Source organism: Callorhinchus milii, unplaced genomic scaffold, assembly GCF_018977255.1.
Source record: "Callorhinchus milii isolate IMCB2004 unplaced genomic scaffold, IMCB_Cmil_1.0 Scaffold13, whole genome shotgun sequence".
Classification (NCBI taxonomy): domain Eukaryota; kingdom Metazoa; phylum Chordata; class Chondrichthyes; order Chimaeriformes; family Callorhinchidae; genus Callorhinchus; species Callorhinchus milii.
The window spans coordinates 10,728,045-10,755,578 of NW_024704754.1; the positions used below are offsets into that span (position 1 = coordinate 10,728,045).

Consider the following 27,534-nt stretch of genomic DNA (forward strand, 5'->3'; position numbering starts at 1 on the left):
AAACCGCATAGTTGCCATTGATGTTGCTGTCCAGCAAGCTGTCTTGCTGTTTGTCCAGCTAGGACTACACTACCCGTTAGGGTTTTGGCTTGCAGGGTTAACAGAAACTAAGTGGGATGACTCTCTGCCTCCAGTCTGCCCTTCCAGGTCCTGCCGATGAGCCAGGCTGTCATCAGCAGTTCCCTGGAAAAAAGCAGACCTGCCTGACTCTGGAACCGGACTACCGAGACCACCACAGAGGGCTGGCTCAATTCTGACATTCCATTGCCAGGCATGTCACCTTGCAGCCAGTTCAGCTCCAAGGAAACCCCACTTAAACAAATACAGCATTGAACCTCTATATTCAGTTTGGGCCTGAACAGTAGAGTCATGAGTCTCATGACTGGGAGCCTTTTGTCCACGAACAACTAGAACACTTTTTGCCAAACTGCTGAAGTCTGCTCCCATTTTCAATCGTTTGTTCTTGCACCATAACTCTCCTCTGCTTCTTATTTTCCCTCTCCTGCCTAAGATTCTTTTAAAGACAAACAAAATTTGGGGGAGGGGGGAAGATTCATGAAGATGAACTGTCATCTTCACGTATTGGCAAACATGGGAGCTAGAAGCCTTCTTTGGCAATCTGATTTCAGGGACATAGAAAATGAGATCAGCGTCTGAGTGGAGTTCGAACAGGATGGCATCAGACAAGTGCAAATACCCGCATGATTCTCCTTTTGTGCATCCTGTAAATTAGACTTTTACTTTGCTAGTAGAAGCTGCATTATCCAACGTATCCTGTATTGGGAGACCTATATCTATATCTAAATAGGGTGTTGGTAACAACCTGAACCCTGGACAGCTGCTACTTTGCAGGACAAAGCAGGAACGATTAAATTGCTAAACCAGTTACTGAAATCAGATTTTCTCCTTCCCTGGTTCTGGGCTCCTGTGAGGATTGTAGGAGAACAGCTCCCACAAGACACCCCTATTGTCCCAGAAATTCTGGCTGTGGCACACAGCGAGCGGTGACGCTGTAAGACTGTCTGCTCCATGAAAGGCTTTGCATATGTTTGGAAATTACAAGCTGGGTGGGCTGATTTCCCATGTTCCTGATAAAAGGCACACGTATTCAGTGCCATTCCAGGCCTTAATGGCGATAATAATAATAATCCTTGCATTTGATATAGCGCCTTATAACATCGTTGAAACATCTCAAAGCGCTGCATAGCACTTTGAAAAGTGAATTAACTGTGTATTTACGTGGGGGAAAAATTGACTGTATTTTTGTGATCACGAGCAGTTACAGTATATCAAACAGTGTAATGCAACCACTATCTGGAGCCCTTTTACACACTTCAACACTTCAATACACTTTAACACAGGGTGCTCCTAAATGATATTAACGTGAGCCCCCCCCTCCCACCCCATCCACATAAAACATCAAGAATCAGAAATTCAGGATTCAAATTACTGATTTTATTAACGAGTTTGAAATCCAGGCGAAACCTTCATGGTAAGAATGAACAGAACTGAGAATGGAGATACAAGGGGTTGCTATGTCTCTCTTATACTTCACAAAGTTCTTATTCTGTCCTTGGTATGAGTCCTTGGTATGAAATTGCTTGGCCTGTTCTTGTACATCAGGTCTCTATAAATGCGTTGCTTAGTACTTCAGTCAAACCTCACTACAATGAACACCCTCGGGACCGACAGAAAACATTGTTATATCATTATTTTAGGGTTTGGACGACAAATAAGATGCAAAAATCATGTCTTGCCATTGGGGTCGTTAACAACAACAAGATTCCATTTATAGAGCGCCTTTCACATCGGGAGGATGTCCCAAGGCGCTGGACAGTTGGGTCAGGACCCGATCAGGGGGGTTAAAACCAAGGGTTTGGTATAAGCAGGGCTTGTTATAGTGAGGTTTGACTGTACTTATGCCCAGCAGCTGCCCTTCCTTGTCTCTCAGTGGGGATGGGATTGAAGATCATTGTGAGTGCTTGATATCTGTTTCAGACCACCTTCTGAGCTCAGTGGAGAGTCGAATGGAACCTTGAATCGTGAAGCAAGATTAGTTGCTAAGCCTCGCTTCATCAATGGACGGTAACCCCTCTTCAATTGTGCCTCACCCCCTGCTTCAAGTGGTTGGTAACTTAAGGACATGTTGAATGCTGACAGCTTTCAGACCCCATACAGATGTCTGAGACGCATATGCAGTACAGGGATTTATGTCCGTTATTCTTTAATAAGAAATGTGTATTGATCGAACCATTAAAAAATTCAGCGTGAGGAAGAATATGTTCTTTGCTACATTCAAAGTTTTAAAATTTCAATTTCAATTTCTTAATAAAAAATCCTGTCCAACAATTGTCCAGATAAATCATTCATTTCATGGTAGTAGTAAAACATTGCTTTGCACAAATTGGCCGCTACATTCACCTACAGATACACAATCACTACAATTTACAAAAATTACCTGTGAAGCACTTTGAGACATTTCGGTTGTATGGGAGTTATATCAATCAAGTGCAAGAACTATTATTCAATCGGTTAAGAAATACTGCAAGTTAGACTGCACTTTTCAATGGGGTGGGTGGGGTGCGGCATAGTGTCTCAGATGGATGGCCCTCATGATACAGTGGGTATCTCTCTCTTCAGTGAAGAATTCACATACTAAAAGGATAAGTTTGATTTCTGGTGTATCCTGAGCAGGCTGAACTCAGCCAGGTAATAGTCAGGGGCAGTACAATTAGTCTCAGAAATGGCAAAGACAGTGTTTTTGATTTCAATGCAATGTCCTTTGCTTAAAATTGTGTGCATGAGAGCAGAGTTCGATTTGGCTGTGATCTTTTCCATGGTCAAATAGTCAGCCATTACTGACTATATTGGCTCACAATAAAAGAACAGCCAGTTGGGTGAGCTATCCGAGGGTGTTTAATATCCTGAGAACTGAACGGGAGATATAAAAAATAAAAATCTGAAAAAAAAGGGATGAAATCTCACTAACAGCCCCTTATAAATAGCCCTTTCAAAGAGATAGTCTCACTTTTTCAGCTGCTGGTTTTAAAAGCAAATGAACCAAATTACAAACAATTAATTTTAACTTTAGCATTCTTTCAAAATCTACCGCAGCCTCTAAATTACTATTTAGTCCTTCTTCCAAACTGCAGATAATTCTCTTATTGAACCATTCTGTCAATCATGCGACAATGTTAATCTTCACTGATGGTAACACAAGACATCAGTCTTCAGTCAGTGTAATCTCAGTTGCTCCGAGCTGCCATTAGCATTGTTTTCTTATTACTGAGACTGCAGAACACATTATAAAAGTGATGGATGCAAAGTGACGGAAGACTGTAATTTAATCTCAGGGTTCAGAATGCACCCTGAGCTTCCCTCTCCTATGGTTTATGATATCATCTGAACCCCTTAATCACATTCCAGCCTGGTACTTGCTGCCAAATGCCATAATTCTAGTTCTTTATCTCAGTTGTATTTTACTCATTTTACTGAACGAGGAGCTGAATCAGCAAAGATGAGTAAAGATACAGGGCTCTATCAAATGTTCATCACTAAAAGTAGCCATCTTTTTGGCAAGACTATATTAATGGGTGTGTTTGTGGAGAGGCTCCATTATCAAAACCTAACAAAGAGATCACTAATTTAGCAACAGGATATCGTAGACACCAATGATTAGTGCAGGGTGCTGGCCAGAAGTACTTACTTAACCTGACAGTGTGAGGGAGCTGGATATACAACACAACACAATTTACATTGATATGGCACCTTTCACGTTGGGAGAATGTCTCAAAGAGCTTCCGAGCTGGGGGAAAGATGAAAGCAGAGAGGGAAAGATGACTTTAGCAGAGATAAACTCATTAATATATTGAGTAATATATGTGTACCCTCCTACCCTACACTACACACCCTCCTCTTCTCAGGGTCAGTATCTGTTCCATGCAAATTCTCCTGCTTCGTTAGACATCACTGTTTTAAAATAGTTGGAAGGTATCCCACCTCTGTGACCATTTCAATTAAAAGTAGCCATCCGTGGTCTGGCTTTCAGCCTCTGCCCCCATCCTTTGGAACCCCATCTCACATTCCCTTTGCCTTGCTCCCTCCCTTGCCTCCTTCAAGGCATGTCTTAAAACCCTCCTCTTCGACTTTGGCCACCCTCCTACCCTCCCTGCTCTCCATCCTCCCTGATCCGAACCCCTCCTGCTCAAGTCCAAATTCCTGACTGTCCAGCACCGTGGGACATGAAAGGCACTATACAAATGTAATTTGGTATTCTATCTGCAATTGCAGTTAATGCTAAAACATTAGTCACATTATACATGAATGTTACATAACTCAATGAACATACACAAGACAGAAGATAGATTAGGGGCTAGGATGGAAACAACTGTGAATCCAATTATATTTTCACTTGACCAGCATTATTCTAGAGCAAGGGGTGGGTTCACTTTATACCAACAACAACTTGCATTTATACCCCATGCAGGATAGCGTCCCAGAGCGCTTGACAGTGGTGGAGCACGGCACTGAGCTGGAGGGAGGGATAAGTGATCGTAGTGCATGTTGAATAGGAAGGTATTCAGGATTTGTGCGTCATTCGCATACAAGTGAAAGTTTACACCATGTCTGCGGATGACTTCATCAAGAGGGAGCATATAGATGAGGAAAAGGAGGGGGCCAAGGATTGAGTCCTGGTGTACACCACAGGTGACCAGGTAGGGGCGGGAGGAGAAACTGTTTGAGGAGATAAAGTGAAGGGGGTTTGTTAGATGGGACTTGAACCAGACTAGTGCAGTCCCACTGAGGTGGATGAGGGAGGAGAGGCAGTGAATGAGGATGGCATGGTCAACTGTCAAATGCGGCAGCGAAGTCCAGGAGGACGAGGAGGCAGAGGCTAATTTGACCTTGACAAGCGCCGTCTATGTGCTGTGCGCAGGGTGGAAACTAGACTGGAGGGGCTTGAGGAGGGAGTTGAGGAAGAGGTGAGAGCAAAGCTGGTTAGCGTCAACTCGTTCCAGAGCATTGCAAGGAAGGGCAGGTTGGAAATGGGTTGGTAATTTGTGAGGTTGAAGGGGTCAAGGATGGGATTTTTTGAAGAGAGGGATGACAGCGGTTTTAAGGGGGAGAGGTACAGAATCTGAGAACGGCTGGTTGACTGTGTCGGCCAGCAGCAGGGAGAAGAGGGGGCGTTTCGTGACCAGCAACTGGGTGGGGATGGGGTTGAGGCAGCAGGTGGTGGGCTTCATCTGAGAGATGGTGGTTGAGAGGGAGGTCGGAGTAATCGGGGCAAAGGAGTGTAGGGAGGGAGGAGTGGTAGCAGCCATGGTGGAAGGAGGGGGTGGTGTAGATGTTCTGGGGGGTGTGGAAGGGGATGTAGGGGACGAGGATGTAGTCAAGCTGATATTTTCAAGGACCTCTTTGCACTTGGTGTTTGAAGTGAAGCAATTCCAGGAGCAGTTTCTCATGCAAACATTGGCAAGTTTACTACAGCATTTGGAAGTTGGATTTGGGCAGATACTATTTCTGCTCTGACTTCAAATAGAAGTTTCAAGACACAGAGCTAGCTAGCCCAGCCATCAAAGTCAGAGCAGAGACAGGTCATGAATGATGGTGGGGTCAGAGCCAAAAGGTCAAATGATTATTAGCTGCAGGAGCTAACCCCAGGATTTGTGCAATTGGCTTCAAATCTATGGAACTGAGTTCCTCTTCAACCAGAGTTGAAGCCGCTAAGCAAGTTAAAGTCTATGAGTCTAGAACCAAGAGCCTTCTTCCACTGGACCAAGCAGTAAGAAGTGCTTTTATCATTTTAAAATCAATCAATAACCTAAACTTTCAATTTGAATAACTGCAGTCATGAGGGGAGGTTGCCTACAGGAGAAAAAAAAGCTAACGGAGTTGGCTATAAAAAGGATTTGATAGCTAATTCCAATTCTGGAGCCAAAGTGGACACAAGGTAAATTCTAATGATCCATCTCATTTAGGTTTATCACACAATAGCCAACATTGTTGACCAGAAAATAGTATGATCAATCCAAATTACACAGCAATAATGGATAACTAAGAATTGCATCAGGCACTGATCTATCACGAACTGTAATAGATCATGATAGTGATGTGTTCTGAGGAAGTGTCGTGGACCCGAAATGTTGACTCACTTTCCTTTCTCCATAGATGCTGCCTGACCTGCTGAGTTTTCCCAGCTTTCTCTGTTTTACTTTAGGTAAGTTGTTTATAAGCATCACCTGAACTTGGAGATGATATTGTAACTTTTATTCTACTTTGTTCAGTTGTCTAGTCTGATACTGAGTATCATGCTATAAACCCTTGACTATCCAGCAACTTGGGACATCCTCCTGACTTGAAAGGTGCTAAATACAAATGCAATTTATTATTGTTGTTGTGGTAGACAGCAGTGGCTATTGTATTTGATATAAAATGAGACACACACACAGAGGAATAATGATAGGGATATTGTTTTAACAAATGATAATCACCAGTAGATTTGAAGGAAATAATACAAGTTACACATTATAAATAATAGGGTTAGTATACATTCTAAAACATAATAACGGCATCTTAGGAAGATCATCATAGATCAGTATATTCTGGAATAGGATTTAAAAGCGATCAGAGTATAGAGCATTGCACAGTTGATGGTGCCTTATTTCTGTTAAATTTTCTCACTTCCTTACCTGAAGGAGCTGACTCACACTGGGGCATGTTTCCATCGACACTGACAATTTTCTGGTACCTGGCCCAAGTAGTCGTTCCTCACATGAGCGCTTAAAACAGTGAGTGTTGGCAGGCTGTTCCGACTTAGTAAGAATATCACAATCAAGGGCAATCCTCAACTTATTCCACAGACACGTACAAGCTTTCCAACAGGTGTCATTGGTTAGTGACGAATTATTGTTCTAATTATTTTCTCCTCCTCAACTCAGGAACACTGATACCAATTACAATATACACAAATGCCATCCCAGCTAAGATGAGATAAGTCAGCACAGACCTAGCTTCAAACAATAGATAAATGACTCAGCATCACGTCACTAGCTCGGTTTATTGTAAATTTTTGATCAGGGCAATTTGAGGCTATATCTATTTCATAATTAGAGTACGTGTACTATTACATCACATTATCAGTACATTACAAGACCGTACTCCAAATAAGAGCGTTGGGTGACCTCACATACCTAAACAGTGTGAATTTTGAATCTTACCTGATGTCGGGACTGGTGTTTTATATCCATTTAATCTTTTAACACTGATAACATATTTATTATGGCAAATGTTCTTTGTAAATAGATTTTAGTGCCATTGGGGTTGAAAAAGTGCATCTCAGGAAATGATTTCTCGGTGCCAAAAAAAGTGTTTTCTAAAGCACAAACCCCTCCTCTCCCCCCTCACTATACTAAAAAAACTTGGCATCAGCCTGAGATTAAAAGCTGAGTTGTTGTGAGCCAGTGAGATGTATATAGCTTCCCCACAGAAAATGCAGTTCACAAGGCAACTTACTGTTTCCTATCGCAAGACTCCAGTAACATTATCACCTTCCCAAGTAGCACATCAATTTTCTAGCGGGTGAATTTTTTTTTTTGGGGGGGCAGTGTTTTTCAGGTATCACTGCAGAGTGACAGCATCATAGAATGGGTGGTGGGGGAGGGGGAACAGAGAGCGGGGGCATATTAACAAGGACATTCAAAAGGCTATCACCAACTTTGAGGTACAGCAACTGAAGGTCCCATTGGATGATTCCTTTTCAAGAAAAACAACAGATTGCGGAAAATACCACTATTTCATAAGTATATAACATGATTACAGCATTAGACTGGAGTATGCGCAACAATGCATGTTGCGGCTGTGATACTGGGTTTACATTGGAGCCAATGCATAGGGCAAGAGTATGTGGTGATGAACTCTACTGAACTGCATCCCTCTGCTTTAATTATAACACACAGAACTGGTGGGACTCAGCACGTTTATCCAGCATTAGACAAGGCTTAATGTGATCATCATTCATAAGCTCAACCCCAAAAGGAATTATCCAGTAATGCCATTTTATTTAATTTGATCATTTGATGGTCATGCGGGTCGGTTGTCAGTGAGGGAGAAGCACAGCATCAGAAGGGATCTCAAACACTCGACCACAAAGTGTGGGAACACAGATAGTCCTAGGTGTGCACAGTGCCTCAGGACATTTCCCTATCTGTCCTTTTAAAGCATGCAATCTTTGGATTCTAAGAGCAATCATCTTCTAAAAAATAAAGCTATTCTCAGCGGGGCATAAATAATTCGAACATAAAATGAGTTAATCCCAGCAAGGATTCTGCGTGTGAAACACTCCCCTTCCCACATTCTAGGATTATTGTGTGTTTGGGCCCCTGAATGTTTAATAGTCAAAGAATGGGGACACTCTTGAGGAAGAGACCTTAAAAATATTGGGCTCACAGAATGGGACAAGACTTAAAAGATCTGGGTTGAGCTATCCTGTTCTTTCCACACTTCTGGCTTAAGTGAAGGAGATAAGTGTTCAATGTTGTTGAAACCCATGCACTTAACCAAACCATTACTACATTCATATTGGCTTTGAAGGGAATGAATAAAACGGGGTTTTGGCTTGTACTGTATATACTTTAGCAAATCACATTAAAGGAGTTATACTAATTAAGGAGCAAACTGCACTATACTTCCAGTTACTGTTTTAACACAATGGCAAATTGGTTGGATCTCTCTCAAAACCTTTTCCCAGTCCACGTTATAGCATTGTGGCAGTTTTTTTTTCTTTTTCAAACAAATCACAGTTGAGAGGGGACTCACGAACAAGAAAAATGTCAGGCTCTTCCTTTTCTGTTGAAACAGTCTTGCTTACTTCCTTTCAAATAACATTGGCTACAATGGCCATGAAGGTGTAGAGTGATGTGATGGTGAAGGGTCTCGTTGCAGAGAGGCTCTGGCCGTTAGTTCCAGAATTGACCTTGCAATCAATTATTTTTTCAAGTAGCTCTTTCCCTTGAGAAACCTGTTTTTGGCTTCCATGCTCGCAGTCCTGCAATGGAATCAGATAACAATCATGGCCAAAGTCCTTGGTTTTTGTGTCTGTGTTGCACTTAGATTTCTGTGCAGTGAGTTACAACACTCAGTTTCCCCACGGGGCCATGGAGTTAATTCAGATTCAGACTTAGATGCAGCAGTGCTTTGTCTGAGAGCTCTTAGAAGACAGAAATTGATGTGAGTTTGAACAATCTCAATTAGGTTCAATCTCAGAGGTTATTAGTAGAATATGTACTCATACATTCTCAGTTTAAAACACTTGAGACTCCATTGTTTACGGCTCTACAGGTGACTCTCAGTCAATGCTTGGTAATAATAATAATCCTTGCATTTGATATAGCGCCATATCACATTGTTGAGACGTCTCAAAACGCTTCACAGAATATATTGTAACGTGGATTGGCTGCATATTTTGTGGACAAAATGTATTCAAGTATGGAAATTATCAATGGTGTCTGGTATGTGCTCCACTCTGACAGTGCTAGAAATTGTGTACTCCTGGGGATTGATGTTATATTTCTTTTCTTCAACAAATAGCACACATTGTGATGCTGAAGAACCATTCAATATTAGAGTTCCAAAGAGATCTCAAAAGCACCATTACTGTAATACTAAAACTAATAAAAGAACACTTCACTATTGGATCTGGACCTGTATAATTTAAGTCATTTTACATTCTTGCTTTCCTATCTTCTACATTGCAACTTTCATTTTGATTTCTTTTCTTATTTAATCTACAAATATTTAATTTGCCGCCGTCTTCTCCGTCCTGAGGCGTACACTCCGTTTTGGTCGTGGGATTCACTTTGGTTCTCAATGTTTCCGATCAACAGAAAATTAGAACACTGAAGTTTGACCTGGATCCATATATTACAACAACCAGTTCAAACCTATGATGTTTGTTTCAGATAAACTACATACCAATGAAGTTGGGCAGATTGAAATGAGTTATCTCAAAGCAAACACCTGAAGTTTAGGATAAATAACCTGTTTCCCCCCGCATTAACTTTGCTTCTCAGCATTTAATATCCTGGAACATGTCCCTCACCTAATCTTCTCTCTAATGAGAACCGGTCCTATTCTGTCAGACAAAGTGAAGGTATGTCCCATTCTTTAACTAACTCACTCATTCATTCATAACACTGGTGAGATTGAGGAAACAGCTTTTACCTCTTCGGTTTCCAGCGTGAATAACATACCAGCATCATTATTTGACCCTTCCTTGTTCGGGATGTTGAAGGGAAAGCGTTGAGTCGTTGTCAGCAAAGACAACAGGCTACTGAATGATGAATTGGAGTAGGCATGAATGGAGTTTTCTATTGAAAAAAACAGACCAAATTATGTCAAGCTTCAGGCAGTGAGGCTGGAATACTTGTAATCCTATAAATTACATTAATTTGGTATGGGTGAAATTTGCGTATTTACTTACTTAATTATTAATTATTTAATTGTGTATTTACTTACATGGCTGCTTTCCACACCAACACTCATTAGACCTTTTGAAGTGAGATTATCAACTTGTAAGCAGTGTTGTTCCAATGCTACCTCATATTGCATCTTAAACTTAAGAGGAAGCATCACCTTCACTTTAGTGGTTAGATTGGTTTACCAATACATTGGGTCACCTAATTGTGCTATAGTTCAAATTGGGATGTAAATTTGCATCCCCCCAGGGAGAGAGTATACATTGCATTCTAACAATCTATCTCTGGAATTTCCATGTGGACGTAGTGATGGGTTTCCACATGTGTCAGACACCCGGCTGACACTCCGCCCACCAAAAAACAATTTCTATTAGTGTAGTTAGTGTGACAACCTAAAATCAGGTTAAGATGGTCCCAGTGTCATCAACTGTTCTTACTTACTGAGGCAACTGTTGTTTGTGAAGAAGTTCAAAAAGTTCTCACACTCTTCGTGCTGGTTGCCACTGTTGGTACATGAGCACCAAATGGAGGTGTCCAAGCTTGTGTTACTTACGTAGTTTGGCGTTAAGATGGTACCTGTTACAACACATTTTCCAAAGTTCAGTTAAGTATCTGATTTGAACATTGGAGCCAAAAGGGTGAGATGGGGTGAGGAAAGAGTGCTCAGGGGTGAGAGGGAGGAAAGAAACACAATGCATAAAGTCTGTAGCCCTCTTCTAAATTTATGTTTAAGCACAACTGGAAAATAGTTTTCTATTAGAATTACAGCATTCTAACTCAACACGTCTTTCCACAATATCTGGCACTGCATCTTCTGACACATGTGTTCCTCAAGTCTCATTCGCTCAGAGGAATACAAAACACTCTCCCATATCTCAGCCACTCCATAGTGCTCGGTGGTACTTCACTCACTGCATGCCCTATGACTAATAAACCACCCTGACCTATAATCTGGTTCTATTATTGGAAAGCTGCAATTAATAGCAAACTCGATGCATAAATGCACGCATGAAGGAGAAGGGAATGGAGAGGGGTTAAGAAAGCGGATTAGGATGGGTGGAGGATTATGTGCGGTATAAATACCGTCAGGGGACTAGTTGGGCTTCTTTCAGTGCTGGGCAATCTATATAAAATTTGTTTTTCAATAGTACAGATTAGACTCAAATGTCAATGAGCTGACAGTGTTTGTGTCCAACGCCTTGGGAAGGGATCAAAAGAAGGAAACGGCACTGCATGCTTTTGTTTACTACACGCACTCTACAGGGTGGTCCAAACCTTCGGCTGCTGAGGGCCGGATGCCTTGTTTGAGAAGTGTCCACAGGCCCCATAAGCAACATTTTTGTGTTTCCCTTCCAGAAACATAACATTTAGAGGTTATGGAGGGAGTGGGTGGGCCAGATGAAATGGAGGGAGGGGGGAGGGAGCAGGGGATGAAGTCTAGAACATGTGTATGCTTAATGAAGATCAGAGCCAGGCTGCTTACCAATGAGGCCAGTGTAGGACTGCAGGCAGGTAGCGTAGCTCTCCCGGAAGCAGAAGCTCACAGACTTCTTGGATGGTTGGCAGCTGGTCTGGAAGTCTGCTAGACGGGATCTATCAGGAGGAGAAGAGCCAGAGAAGAGCATTCATACAGAGAGAGTCCCTCCAACAGGCTGCCCTCTGACAACCAGGGCAAGAGCTGAACAATGTTGTACCAAAATTTCAGGACGACAAGCCAGCAAATCATATGGTTGCATCACAAGCAGAGTGAGTTCACAGCCTCACAGCTGGAAGAGCCCAGAAAGAGCTGGAGGTCACCTCTGTGGTGTAGCTTGTGACTTTTTGTGGGACCTTGCACAGATTGCTTAAAGCAATTGCCTCCAAATATACTTCAGCTGAAATTACCTGAGAAGCGCTTGTGATGTTTTGTTGTTAAAGATGCTATATCAAAGGCAAAGATTATTATTAACTTCTAAGAGCAGGCCAGATCATTTGATCCTCTAAAGTCATCATCCATTTGCTTCTTTCAAATTTAATGGGGATGCCTCTGTAACTCAACCAACTGAGAGCATTCTTGCCCATGTCAGAAGGTTGTGGGTTCAACTACAACATCAGGATCTTCAGCTCACAGTCTTGGCTGACAGTACAATGTTGGCGGGTGCATTGCATTGTCAAGGGGCCTTGCTTAGGGGTGAGATGTTAAACCAAGGTCACTTCTACCTGTTCAGGGGACGTTAAAGCACAACTTGAAAAGAGAACATTCCCCTTGTGACCTGGCAAACATTCCTATAGATAAAAATTATCATTTACTTTATGGCTGTTTCTGGGACACTGTTGTGCAAAATTGGCTGTTGCAAATACACAGTCACTATACTTTACTGTAAATCCTGAGAGCTGTATTGATGAAATTATAAGGTACAGTATTTGAATGCAAATTTCTTGCAGTTAAACATCAACAAGACAAAGCCATATTCTTTGGCTCCCGCTGATGTCTTCTATTCTGTGGTTCCGACCTCATCAACCTACCCGATCTGTCCTTAAAACTCTCTGAAGCCATGCACAACTTAGGCCTCAGGTTCAATCCCAGTTATCCTTCCTCCCCCACATCCAGTCCCTGAACAGGTCAGCTTTCCTCCACAACATTGCCCGTCTCTGACAATACCTCACTCCACAAGCTGCTGAAACCCTTGTCCACGCCTTCGTCACCTCTCGGCTGGACTACACAAATGCCCTCATCACTGTTCTCCCCTCCTTCACTATTCACAAAATTCAACTCATCTAAAACTCTGCTGCCTGTATCTCACTCATATTAAACTATGCACCCCGATTACCGCAGTCCTTGCCAAACTCCACTGGCTCCCTGTCACAGAACGGATCAACTTTAAGATCCTCTAGTGTTTAAATCCCTCCATGCTTTGGCACCCCCCTATCTCTTTAACCTCCTCTCTCCTCACAGCACTACCCGCTGCCTCCACTCTACTGGCTCCGGCCTCCTCCTTATCCTTCGAATCCTCCGCTCTACCAACGGCAGCTGTGCCTTCAGCCACTACACCTCAAAGCTATGGAACTCCCTCCCTCAATCCATTTGCCTTGCCCCCTCTTTCCCCATTTTCAGGTTGCGAATCCAAGGGTCATTACTCTAATCAATCAGCCTACCTGCAAACCACATCTTTGTTGCATGCCTCCTGCAGACTCAAGCAGTTCTGCTTCTCTGGCTCTTCAAAGGAGCAGGCAGGGACGATGGTCTGTCGTCGTCGCTCAGCGCATACGCTGTCCTCACAGGGGCAGAAGAGAGCCGTGTAGCTGTACTCCACTGGCACCCGGTCAAAAAATCTGCGCAAACATTTGTGGCACTTGCTCTTGTTGCAGCCGAATCTTGAGGAAGGCTTCATGCAGAATTTGGCATACTCAGTGCGGAAATGCTTGCAAGTCTCATCCACGTTGCACACTTTAGCAGCGTCCAAGCAGTGGTTCACTCTGGTGGTCAGGTGAGTCTCCGAGGCTTCTGAGAAAGGATAGGAGTGTTAAATAGAAAACACCAAAGAATGGCACCATAGATGACCAGACCCTAGTGCAGAACCACATAAACGAAAACCCAGCCTATTTGGTTTGGTCCACAATTTGATCCCTTTTAGAGAATGCAAGATCACAGCAATTTCTTTTCATCTTTTATGTGAAAAGCGCTATATCAAATGCAAGGATTATTATTATTATTATCTTGATTTGAACCTAAATTTAGATTTACCAAAGCTCAATCTGATCCCCACGAATAAAACAAACTATTAATTGGAATACCAGTTTGGCTTAATTAATGGCACTCTCGCTTCTGGATTATAAGATTTTGTGTTCAAGTCCTGAATTGAATTTACAATCCAGGCTGACATCAGTGAGCAATGCAGCGCTCCCCCAGTGCAGTAGGGGAGCACTGCATTGCGAGATCCATTGCACTGCACTGCATTGCACTGCATATCCGTCCTTCTGAACAGATATGAAACTGAGGACCTTTCTGCTAGTCCTCAGGTGGACGTTAAGCTCCATTAATACCATCTGAAAAGTGAAAATTCTCCAGATAAATTACTTTATGGCTGTTTACGGGACTCTGCTGTGTACAAAATGATTGTGACATCTGCCAAATTATTCTGAATAAAAATGAATGTAAGAAAACCTTTGAAACATTTCAGCGTATAAGGTGCTACAGAAATACAGGTTCTTTCCTCATAATTTTTCCTTTATTCTTATTTTCAGGCTCTCTACCCACCTCCTCCGCCCATTCCAGCACACAAATCCATTATCTCATTCAAGTCATTATCGGGCAGACAATCAGCCTGTTTTTAGGCTTCTGACTACCTGGATCTTGATCAAATCTTTGAGTGGTGTTTGACTCTCTCCTGTCCACCCTTTGCAGCGATAGCCCTCACCAACAACAACAAATTGCATTTATATATCGTGTTTTGTATCAGGAGGACATCCTAAGGTTCTGGACAATAAGGGGTTTGCACCCAAGCTGCAGATTGGGATCAGCGAGGGGTGGAGGGCAAGAGGGAAGGAGGAGCGAAGATGACCGAAGGCATGGTTCAAAAAGAAGGTCTTTGGATGGGCCTTAAAGGAGGTAAGGAGGGTGGGGAGGGGCTCCGGGATGGAGTTCCAGAGTGTAAGGGCAGAAAGGCTGAAGGCCTGACCGCTGATAGTGGAGCAGACAGGGTGGGGGACATAGAGCAGGAGGACCTTTTACTTATTGCTCAGTTTATTACTTATTTATAAAATCCCACAGCAACTCTGCTAAACTTAGTGAGTAGAGCAGAATAGCCAGAGACAAAGTTGTGAGTGTCTGCAAATGGGTACTGGGGCCTCACGGAACCTCCATCTGCTTTAGAAGTTCTACTTCATATTTCCATCCAGCTGAGATCGGGAAACAACAGGGCAGCTCTGGAGCCTCAATGTTCTGCAGCGACGGGCTGCCCTGTACCATTTCCAAAGTGTAGTGAATGTTGATGTGAGTAAGGCCATTTTCCACTCAAGTTTAAGGGAATTGTTGTTGGATTTTATTAATAAGTAATTACATTTTATATCGATTGGGACTTTTTAAAATATATATTGAAAATGCATTACAACAACAACTTGCATTTATATAGGGCCCCTTCATGCAAGTTGCGTCCCAGAGCGCTTAATGCATGAATGCTTAATGAAAATGCATTAATGAAAATGCATTAAGTTATTTAGAAACGCATAGAGACAAGTTAGCAAAACATAGTGAGTACTGGAACAGAATTAGGTCCTTAGAGTGAATTCAATAGCCAACTGCCTCACAGCGAATCCTGGGAAAGAGGGGCAGGTGGTGGAGGCTGGGGCCACACTTGGGTGTGGGAGGTCACTCTTGGAAGGGAGCAGCTGGGCTTGAAGGGAAAAGGTCATACCCAGAGGTGAAAGATCATCTAATACTCGGGTTTGTTTTCCTCATGCTTTGCATAGAATGATGCAGTGTCATTATGTGAAGCATTCTGGAACATTAGCCTCTCTCTTTCAGATGTTGGTTGAACAGCATATTAGTTTTATTCTTGCAAAGAAGTTTATAAAACAACAAATGCACAGAACAATGAAGCACCACATCAATGCTTCCCTTCCACAGAGCATATACAAAACACCCTGCCATAGACATCATCCTTCTTATTTAATCTCCTGAGGGAAAAATAATTCAGCAAACCCTCTAAAACATCTATTTCATTTCCTCAATACTTCCCTCAGGTTTTGATTAGTTCTAGCTGCTCGCTTTCCATTGATGACCTGTCTGGGGTTCAGATAGGAATTCTATTCCATTCTAAGTAAGTGAAACATGCCACAGAAAATCCACTCCAGAAGCAGAGTGGATTTCTCACAGATGGATGTGATGTGACGTGCTTCTGGTTACCAGAAGTCTCTTCATGCTCAGATTTGAAAGAAGGGGTGAGATGAAGGGAGATCAAGTGAGGAGTTGCCGAGATTGGGGGCAGATAGGCTGGTAAGCACAATAATCTGTCATTCATTTGTGGTACCTTGTTGGAGCAAGAAGCTGTCCTAATTGTCTACAAAACCAGACTCTACACAGCCATTTCTGTAAGGGTCTCTGAGATTTTTTGACGTGATAGTTGTACAATTTGTTACAAAAGGGAGGAAACGTAGGATGTGGTAGCGCATTGTCATGAGTGATATTCTACACCACATTTTTCTCTACAAAGTTTAATAAATAATAATAATAGCAATTGATATAGCGCCTTATCACATCTTCGAGACGTCTCAAAGAACTTCACAGAATATACTGAAAAGTGAATTGACTGTGTATTTTGTGGGCGAAATGCGGCAGCCAGTTGTGCACAGCAGTGTCCCATAAACAGTCATGGATTGAGTGACTTATTTAAAAAAATATAATAATATGCTACTAATAATAAATAATATTATAATAATAAACAAACACAGCACAAAAAATTAGTCTGAGCTTTAAAATGCATCGCAATGATCTTTGTTTGGTGCAGTACCTGAAACCAAGGCAGCGAGTCTCCCAAAGTCCAGGCCCCAGGATGGTCCAGCCGTTGAATATTCATAGGGTGATGCTTCAAAATCATTGTAGCCTACAGCAAAAGAAAGACAGGACAATGCTATCAGTTAGCAATTTGCTCTGGCAGATTGGGCTTTCAGTATCGTTATCATTTCCAACAATCTGGCCACGAGCGGCTGACTGGCTTCTCTTATACTAATATTTTGTTCACTTTGTGCCATTGATTCATGATTGTTGCGAACATGAATGACTGTCCCAAGTCACTTAACTTAGGGCTAGGGTTCCTTTCCCAACAGCTGCGCGAGAGATGCGATCACCTTGTTCTCATCTGTCTTCCCCATCCCCCATCTGCTCCCAACTGGACTAGATTCAAACAACAACATTGAAATGAGAAGAGCTCCTCCTCCCATCTGTCTTTTCTCCATTCAGTGTCACATCCTTGAGCTAGAAAGAGCTTCTGATCCAGGATTTATAATGATGGAATCAAAATTGGTGCAATAGTTATGGTCTTTCTCAAAATAGACTTGTTTAGATTATGATTGGACTGTCAAAGGAACTGAAAAGTAAATTATGCCATATTTTACTGTGTGTGTCTCAGTGTCAGTTCCTGAATTCATGTGTAATTTTGTTGTTGGACATGTATACCATTTGAAAGAGTATGATAGACTCTCATGAAAGCCTACTGCATGGACTGTGTACACTTCACTTACAGTATAATGATCCATTTGTACATATTACATAGCTCTCCAGCTCTGTGTGTTGTGTGCGTGTGGTCTGTGGTATGTGGGTGTTTGGGTGTGTGCGGTGTGGGTGCGTGCGGTGTGGATGTGTGGGTGCATATGGTCTGGGCCTGTGGGTGCGTGCGATATGGGGGTGTGGGTCTGTGGATGTAGGTGTGTGGGTGAGTGGGGTGTGGGTATGGGTGCATGGGTGTGGGGATGTGGGCGTTGTGGGTGAGTGCGGTGTGGGTGCGTGTAGATATGGTGTGTGGGTGTGATGTGTGTGCACGTTTCTGTATGTGCGAGTATGTGTGTATGTATTATCTGTTGTGTGTGAACATGTATACGATTTACAGTTAAAGACAATCCTCTTGTTCTGGGTTCATAGCAAATTGTGTCTGTTACACTGACCAGTCCTCAGATGCCAATTTCATCTCTGACTTCCATTGCACCCAAAGGAGATTCTCAATCACTAGCAGGAGATGGCGCCTGAATTCTGCTTCATTTGAGTGCTTATTCCCATGGAAATTGGGAATTCCATTAGTTAGTGTTAGTGATTAACAAGGAATAAACCCCAGTATCTTTTCCTCTTATATAATATAATAATAATAATCCTTGCATTTGATATAGCGCTTTTCACGTCGGGAGGACGTCCCAAAGCGCTTCACAGAATAGACTGTAAAGTGAATTGACTGTATATTTGTGGGCAAACGCGGCAGCCAATTGCGCACAGCAATGTCCCACAAACAGTCGTAGATTGAAAATGACCAATTTATTATTGTTTTTTTTGTTTTTTTGGAGGGATTATTATTATTATTATTATTATTATATCTCCTCATTGTGCCTCAATCTTTCTCCCAGACTGTCTCTAATTACTCCGTCTCACACTATTCCTTCTCTCTCCCTTTGATGTTCAAGAATTTCTCGCCCCCTACATTCGTAACTGTCCTTACTCCCTCATGGTGTCTCACACTTTCTGCCCCATCCCACTCTCCTCCTTTGTCCTTCTCTTTGGTATCAGACTGTCTCCCATCCTATCAATTAATGGCTTCCTTTTGTCCTCTTGACCCTGCCTACCTGGGACTTGGCTTTGGTGCATGGTCCAGTATATCCTCAGGCATCTCTTCTCCTTCTTCATGCCCTTTTTGCACTTGCAGACAGAGAGTGGGCTTGACTGGAGTGCAAGAACAGTGTTCATGCACTCGTTTCTAGCATCGTGCTCCAGGCGCTGGACCCCATTGCCGGTCAGGCATTGCTGTAGTGTTCGGAAATTCGTGCTGCAGCTCGGGTCCTCGAAGCACAGATTTGCGGCTGTCAGACAGTTGGTGTCACCTGTGAATTCTTGTGCCAGAAGGAGATCTGTGAAAGACAGTGAATAAGGTTTATCCTGCAACAATAGTAATAATAAGAATCCTTGTATTTGATATAGCACCTTATCACGTCGTTGAAATGTCTCAAAGTGCTACAGAATAAACTGTATATTTTGTGAGTGAAACAGGGCAACCAATTGGGCACAGCAGTGTCCCATAAACATTTGTGGATTGAATGACCACATTTTTTGTAGGATCATTGTCCCCAGAAAGCAATCCATCAACCAATTAACAACCGGGTTCCTACTTACTGCTAATAGAGGCGTGTGGAGTAAGGAAACTTGCCTAAGATTTCATCCTGCCCAGGAATCGAACCCGGTTCCTCTCACTTGCGAGATGAGTGCTCTAACCAATACATTACAGAACTCCACATATGTTAGAGGAGTGAGCTATGAGCAATGATTAGACAAGTGAGGATTCTTCAGTCTTGAGAGAAAAGGCCTCAGAGGGGAAGTGTACACAATTTTAATTGGGAATGAAAAAGTAAACCGAGATCAATACTTTAGGACGTATCAAGTAGAGCAAGAGGACATAGGTTTAGAGTCGTAAAAGGCAATTTCAGGACAGTTACCAGGAAGTTTTTCTTTACGGTAGGGTAATAAACAACTGGACAAGTTTGCCAAAAAAAGTGATGAAGGCCAGGACAGTAGACTCATTTAAAAATCAGCTTTTGTGGGGATGGTAGGGTGGGTGTTCTGGAGGGAGGGAGATCGGATGAGTCAAAGAGCTTTCTTCATCCACCAATCTTGGGATTTTGTGAACAAATCCCAATCAGAATATGTGGACATATGTGTGCCTGTGCTTTTCATCAATGCTGATCAGGTATCAGTATATTCTGTGAAGCACTTTGACACATCTCAACAATGTGATAAGGTTCTATATCAAATGCAAGTATTATTATTATTTTTATAATAATTATTTAAACCCTATGCCAGGACTTCAAACTCACAATATAGGCTGACACAGAGCTGGAGGGAGTGCTGCATTTTTTAATGTGCCGTCCTTCGGATGAGGAACGAAACCGAGGACTCCTCTGCCTGCTCATGAGGATGTTAAAGATCCTATGACTATTTGAAAAGAGAAGGGAGTTTTTCCCCCCGTGTCCTAGAAAATAATCTTTCAAGGCATAGAGAAAAATTGGTCATTCACTTCATAGCTGTTTGTGGGATATTGCTGTACGCAAATTGACTGCCACACTGAGAGTTACATAGAGTGATACTGCACAGAAACAGGCTATTTGTCCCAATTAGTCCATGCCCGTGTTTGTACAGCACACCAAGCCCCCAACCCTCCTATTCCCCTCTATTGCTGTCTCCCTCAGTGTACATCAAGTTTTCTCTTAAATACGTTGATGCTATTTGCTTCAACGAGTTTCCAGCAGTGAGTTCCACCGTCACTACATTTTAGAGTAAACCCTGTGAAGCTCGAGACATTTCTTCAATGTGATAAATCACTGTAACAAATAACAAGTTTATTACCATTATTTATTCTTGTCTCAGCTTCTGTGTGTATTTTAGTTGCAAATTCACCTCCTGTTGTGCACACCTGTGTGCCTATATGTGTCTGGGTATGCACACCGATGGTTGCTATGTTAACAGTGGGGGAAATCCTGGCAAAGCAGTGAGCAAGAACCTTCTTCGCCTAGGTTTCCTCTAAAATTACAGTCTAAACAGGAAGCAGCGAAGGGAACAAGGGTTTTCACTCCATCAATTTCTTCTCAGTAAGCAACGTTTAGTCCTGTGTTAAGTAAGATAGTAACAGTGAAATAACAGGATACATTGCAGTCGGTCTCCAGAGTGGAGGTTATTACAGTCCAGGTTGTCATCTTAATGTAGTCCTTCATCATTGGAGATGTTACCTTCAGATGAGACATTGAATCCAAATCACGTCTGCCTGTTTTGAGATGGACATGAAAGATCCCATACAACTATTCAAAAGGGAGTCCTGGCCAATAAATCCACCAGATTATTTGGTTATTCGCTTCATTGCTGTTTCTGCGACCTTGTTCCACACAAAACAGGCTGCTGCCATTACACAGTCACTACTCTTAACAGCAATTCCCTGTGAAGCACTGAGAGATGTTTCAATGTTACAGGCACGATATCAAATTACAAGAATTATTCTTATAATATTCTGTTTGTGTATGTTTGAAATCCACTGGTTGGGGGGTGGGGGAAGGGAAGCACAGATTGATTTTTATTTTCTGCTGTCAGGAAAATTGTAGTTGAAAAAAATAAGTCAATATATTTATATGTTTAAAAAAGATTTTAAAAATTACTCATTAAAATTATTTGTCGAAAATCAAGAAAAATAAACATTGGTTTCCACCAATCCTGGGTATGATTTACTGAGGAGGGATTCATCTTCTGCTCCACACAATTCCCACCACTGCACCCATATTCTGAATATAAGATACAGAGGACATGGCCCGCGATTGAATGTGGGTAAATTTAAAACAAATTTCAGTGAGCAAGTAGTAAATGAGAGACAATGGACAATGGAAGCAGAAAGCCTCGATTCTTTCAAAAGCAAATTAGATAGACTTATTTTAGGAAATAATATCTTGCAATACAGTATATCGTTTGGGACATACAATTCAAAGTTATCTTTATATAGCGCTTTTCACATCATGAAGACATCCCGAGGCGCCTGACAGTCAGAAATTTGGACCTGAGCAGGGGGATATGGGATCAGGGAGGGTGGAGGGCAGGGAGGGTAGGAGACATGACATGTGCATGTGACTGCCAGGATGGTGGAAGGCAAACTGAATGGACTTGGTCTTCTCTTGTCTCACAATTCTTATATACACTAATCCAATAATTTGTTTCAGCTCTAACCATCTCTATATGTGACTCAATATTTCAGATGTAATCTGAAGTGTGCAGCTGGTTCCAGAAAGCCTGCATACATACAGCAAAATAAGAACATAAGAATTAGGAGCCTCGATTCGGCCCCTCGATCCTGCCCCGCCATTCGATAAGATCATGGCTGATCTTCTGACCTAACTCTAATTACCTGCCCTATCCCCATATCCCCTAATCCCTCTTTTTTTAAAAAATCTATCAGTCTCAGCCTTGAAGATGTTCAAGGACTGAGCATCTACAGCCTGAGTGAGCATCTACAACTCTGAGTGAAGAAATGTTGCCTCAACTCTGTTCTAAAAGGCTGACCCTTAATTTTAAGACTGTGACCCCTGGTTATAGATTCTCCTACCACGGGAAACAGACCCTCAGTGTCAACTTTATCAGACCTTTAAGAATCTTATACTTTTCAATAAGCTCTCCCCTAATTCTTCTGTACCCTAGAGAATACAGCCCTAGTTTATTCAGCCTATCCTCATAGGTCAGTCCCCTCATCCCAGGAACTAACCGAGTGAATCTACGCTGCACCCCCTCTTGGGCAAGTATGTCCTTTTTTAAATAAGGAGACCAAAACTGCACACAATACTCGAGGAGCAGTCTCACCAGGGCCCTATACAGTTGCAGCAAGACTTCCCTACTCTTGTACTCTAAACCTTTTGCAATGAACGCTAACATGCTATTCGCCTTCTTAGTTGCTGCTGCACCTGCAAACTAACTTTTTGAGACTGGTGTACAAGGACACCCAAATCCCTCTGAACACTAGCACTATCTAATCTCTCCCCCTCTAGAAAACAATCTGTTTTTCTATTTTTTCTACCTAAGTGAATAACTTCACACTTCCCCACATTAAATTCCATCTGCCACCTACTCGCCCACTCCCCGAGCCTATCTATATCCCGTTGCAATCTTTTTGCATCATCCTCAGAGCTTACTCTCCCACCCAGTTTAGTGTCATCCGCGAATTTAGATACGTTACATTCAATGTCCTCGTCCTCAATGTATTCTTATAATGTCTAATGTTTAAGGGCACCAACTGGTTCAGGAAGCTAGAAATTTAAACAAATTCCACATCAGGTCAATGGTTCCTCATATGACGGTACAACCTTTCAGCCACGGCAAAGTGGACTTCCCATAAGTTGGCCTCATGCCAACTGGTTATCAGTGTATACCACCCTTTGCAAATTAAATTTGCAACACACGCTCAAACCCCAGGCTGTGAATTAATTTGGATTTTATGGACTCTCCCTGAGCTACAGTGGATGGATGCCAGCAGCACCCATTCTTCATGATGGCGCTTAGACAGTGAGCAGTGCAGGCTACTTTTGTGTGCAAACTCGATCCTATCCTAATCTAATTGCACATTCATAACAGGCAACTTCCTGTAGGCTCACTGGATGATAATAATAATTTGGTATCGTGCCTTTCATGTTGGGAGGGCACCCCAAAGAGTTTCACAGGTTAGACTGCAAAGTGTAGTGACTGTGCATTTGTAGGCGAACGCGGCAGCTAATTTGAGCACAGCAATGTCCCACAAACAGCCATGAAGTGAATGACCATTTCTCTTTTCAAATAGTGCCATGGGATCTTTAACTTTCACCTGACCAGGCAGACTGTTTAACAGAGGATAATGACCAGGATGACAAACACCGGCCAGGTTTCTCCTCTCTAGCCTGAGACCTATGAGGGGCATTTAAGGCACACCTGAGATCAGCAAACTCAACGCAGACCAGCAGAGGAGTTTCTGGTTCTCTGTGGTTTACAAGCCAGCTGTATCCACTAGACCTTTGGCGAAGCTATATGCTGGAATCTAATTGAGTGACTCGGTAAGTTTATACTGTATATGAAATAATGGAAATCAGTTACACGCTGGAATCTAATTGATGGTTAAGAGAATTTATATACAGAATAATTAATACCCACAAGTGCATTAGGAGCTTTAATCCAATTGAGAGGTTTGGATGATTTGTATGTAGAATAATTCATATCAGGAGTACTTTAGAGGATGGAATCTAATTGCCAAAATCATTAGAAAGCATGCAGATGTAGTCTTGAAAACAACTTGTTGGTATTTATTCCCAAGTCTGTGCCAACGGAGCTCTTGTTTCAACAGTCGTCACTCCATGACACAGTGGCCAAAGCAGGGAAGTCACTGCCTGCAAAACAGTGTCCACGAATCTTCATCACAGCTCACTGTGTCACTGCACAACTGCAACTGGATAACACATGCTCAAACATTCATTACGCTTGGTGCAGAACCATGCCACTGCCCCACTCAAAGAGGTAAAAGTACCCTCACTTGACATTAGGTTTTTGAAAGCAAAATTATTTCTTATCCTTTTTTTCCTTGATGAAGAGACTAAAATCTTGAGCAACACAACAGAATTGAAACTCAATGCTGGGTTGTGGGATGGTTCATTGCCTCATTGCCTTAATGTTTGCCGACAACATACACTGTCACCATGTGTAGGTAGGATGCATGGAATTCTCAGCTTGGTTTGGATACTTTTGAGCATGGTATAGGTTTCCGCATGTGTCAGACATCCAGCTGACCAAAAAACAAAACACTGTCACGAAACTTCGCAGTAAAAATTCTGTGAAAAGCTTTGAGACATTCGATGATGTGATAAGGTGCAACTAGGCGTCAGCCTGGCTACATCGGTAGCACTTTCACTTTTGAGTCTGAAGGATGTGGGTTCAAGCCCCATATCGTGATCAGCCCTCTCATTGGAGGCTGGGGTGGCCAATATAGTGCTGGTGAGTGCAGCATTGTTGGAGGGGTTGTGCTTTGGATGAGATGTCTCCCTGGACAGGAGGACATTAAAGAACCAATGGAACTATTTACAAATAGAAGGGAGTTTATCCCAGTGTCCCATCCAACAATCGCCCAGAGAAAAATAAACATTAACTTCATGGTTAGTTGGGGATGGGGGGGGGGGCATTGCTTTACTGCTGCGTTCACTGACAAAATGCACAACTTTACAGTAAATCCCATGAAGCGCTTTGAGACGTCATGTGAAAGGCACTATATCAAATGTAAGTATTGTTAATACTGTCAATTTTGCAAAAGACGGAAGGCCACACTGGCTTACTTGTATAAAAAATCCCAATACATACATCGGCCCAAACCACAATTCTTGTGATCCAATAGTTTTTATTTCCACTTTTAGCCCAGAGAGAAGTATCTCATCCATACACACACACACCCTGACAGCTAACACAAGTAGACAAAGAAGCGCTGAAACATCTGGAGAGAAATTGTGCTCGCTCCTATCAACAACAACTTGAATTTATAGAGTGCCCCTCACACGGGTAGCGTCCCAGAGCACTTGACAATGACAAGAGTACAACTCCGAGTCGGAAGTGAGGGGGGAGGTGACCGTAGGCATGGTCAAAGAGGAAGGTCTTTATCACTCCCATAAAATGTTATTTGTGAATTTTAAAGACAATTGTACAGTAATCTGCAATGGATCGCTTATACAACAGACAGCTGTGTGTGATTACTTCCCTGCTCGATCTCTTTATTGCTCTGTAACTGCATGACGTGATTTTTTTTGGGTTCAATTATTAACTCTTTCAGTGCCGATGCGGTCAGAGGCGACTAAATTGACACAAAATGAATGGACCCCAAGAAACAGCAGGACTCTGCATTTTACTGGTCTGAACCCCACACATTTTAAGATCTGCTGTCACTCTTGGGAGTGTGCGAGGCTACCTTCTCAATGTAACGTTTCACCCACAAAATACACACACAGAAAATCCACTTTACAATATATCCTATGAAGTGTTTTGAAACGTCTGAACAATGTGATAAGGCGCTATATCAACAATGCAAGGATTATTATTTCAGTCTGGAAATTATAGCCTGGGTCTGGCCTGGATTGGTGGGGGGTGAGAAGGGGGAGCAAATCTATAAATTGTGGAGTCCTGTAGCTCAGTGGTTAGAGCACTCGCTTTGCAAGCGAGAGACCTGAGTTCAATTCCTGGCAGAGGGCGAAACCTTGGGCAAGTTTCCTTACTCCACACAGAGCCTAACAATAATCCCTCCAAAACCAAAAACAATAATAAATTGGTCATTTTCAATCTACAACTGTTTGTGGGACATTGCTGTGCACAAGTGGCTGCCGTGTTCGCCCACAAATATACAGTCAATTCACTTTACAGTGTGTTCTGTGAAGCGCTTTGGGACGTCCTCCCGACGTGAAAGGCGCTATATCAAATGCAAGGATTATTATTATTATAAGGAGCATTTGGGGCTTTTCTAAAAAACCTGGTGAGACACTTTGTGGCACAAAATAACCAAACCAGTATAGTCTGGACATTCAGCATTGTCTATGTCGGCAAAACATCAACACTGTAATTTGTAAGTATCAAGTTCATAAATGACCCTAAAGAAAATCATTAGAATAATCTTTGCATTTGATATAGTCCGTTACCACATTGTTGAGACATCTCAAAGCGCTTCACAGAATATATTGTAAAGTGGATTGACTGTAATTTATGGGCGAAAAGCAGCAGCCAATTGAGCACAATAGTGTCCCACAAACAGTGGTGGATTGAGTGATCAATTTTTTTCTAGAAAAAAACAGCCAGAGTCGCTCTGAATTCATTATATTTTCTCTCTCTGGGGATTGTTGGTTGGACACTGGGATAATATCCCTTCTGTTTGCAAATAACGCTATGGGTTCTTTAATGTCTACCTCAACAAGACACTTCGATTCAATATGTCATCCAAAACAACACCTCTGACAATACAGCTCTGTACAGCACTGTTTTCATCAATTCATTAGGACCAACTGTCTCCCTTTGTGCAGAGACCTGGAGCTCGGGAGCCAACCGCAGCCTTCCCCCCACTGCAGCCATCAGCAACAGCCTCTCCATCGCCACAAGGACTCGGACATATTTCACGTTCGTTTTTTTATTTAAAAAAAATACGCACTTTCATTCAAAAAGGATTAATGGGGAAAGGAGAGAAGGCTGAGGGAAACCACAAGAATATTTGGTTACATTTGAAATAAAAAAATATAATCTCTATTCGGAGTTGGGTTTGGGAGGGAGACTTTTTAAAGTTACTGATTTAAAAATACACCGTCTATAAACCCCAACTGAGATAAGAGTGGGAAGAGGTGTGAATAACCGGTAGCAGTGCTGTGGGGCTGTACTCACTCAGTACTGTCAGGGCAACGTACACCCGCGTAACCATCATCGCTGTGGCACTGACTCGGCTGCCGCCGCACTCCCGGAGCTGCTGATCAGTTTCGTGTCAGTTTCAGTGTCTCGCTGTTCCCTTTCCACACGCGCTGTGCTGAGCCATGACTCCGGGGACCGCTCCACAGCGCCGCGGCTCTCAGAGCGCACACACACACACACAAAAACTTTAACAATTTAGCAAACAAAACAGACACTCGATCCGTGCAGCAGCGCGACCTCCTTTCAAAGTGTCAAAGCTCAAAGCGACGCCTCTCGATTAATTAATTCTTCCTCCAGATATTTTACAACACAAAATCCGAACTATTTGCTGCCAATTTTGGTGACGATTTTCGTTGTTTCCGTCCCTCCTGTGGCTGCTCTCCCCCTCTCCGCTCCCCCTCTCCCCCTCTCCCT

General features: G+C 42.5%; 1 protein-coding gene across 3 annotated transcripts; it reads right to left on the bottom strand.

Moving 5' to 3' along the window:
• Positions 1-6,680: 6,680 nt before the first annotated feature.
• On the bottom strand, positions 6,681-27,534 carry LOC103177273 (GDNF family receptor alpha-4). Of its 3 annotated transcripts, none has more exons than XM_007891363.2 (8): positions 27,097-27,534; positions 18,780-19,061; positions 16,964-17,056; positions 13,611-13,956; positions 11,959-12,068; positions 10,917-11,051; positions 10,222-10,367; positions 6,681-9,046 (listed from the first exon to the last, which is right to left on the bottom strand). In XM_007891363.2, exons 1-8 carry the CDS (start codon positions 27,134-27,136, stop codon positions 8,876-8,878), a joined length of 1,323 nt encoding a protein of 440 aa, XP_007889554.1. In that variant the 5' UTR covers positions 27,137-27,534; the 3' UTR covers positions 6,681-8,875. The 3 variants fall into 3 exon arrangements, with proteins under 3 accessions (XP_007889554.1, XP_007889553.1, XP_042196086.1); XM_007891362.2 differs by having other exon boundaries at positions 13,611-13,959; XM_042340152.1 differs by lacking the exon at positions 27,097-27,534 and adding an exon at positions 20,551-20,589 and having other exon boundaries at positions 13,611-13,959.

Bases quoted from the DNA above. Each gene is read 5' to 3' on its own strand.
- LOC103177273 (XM_007891362.2), bottom strand. From the start codon at position 27,136: ATGATGGTTACGCGGGTGTACGTTGCCCTGACAGTACTGA. The intron at 11,052-11,958 runs GTAAGCAGCCTG...GTGTTGTAACAG, and splicing joins GTCCTACACTGGCCTCATTG to GTACCATCTTAACGCCAAAC. The intron at 9,047-10,221 runs GTAAAAGCTGTT...ATTCCATTGCAG, and splicing joins TCACGCTGGAAACCGAAGAG to GACTGCGAGCATGGAAGCCA.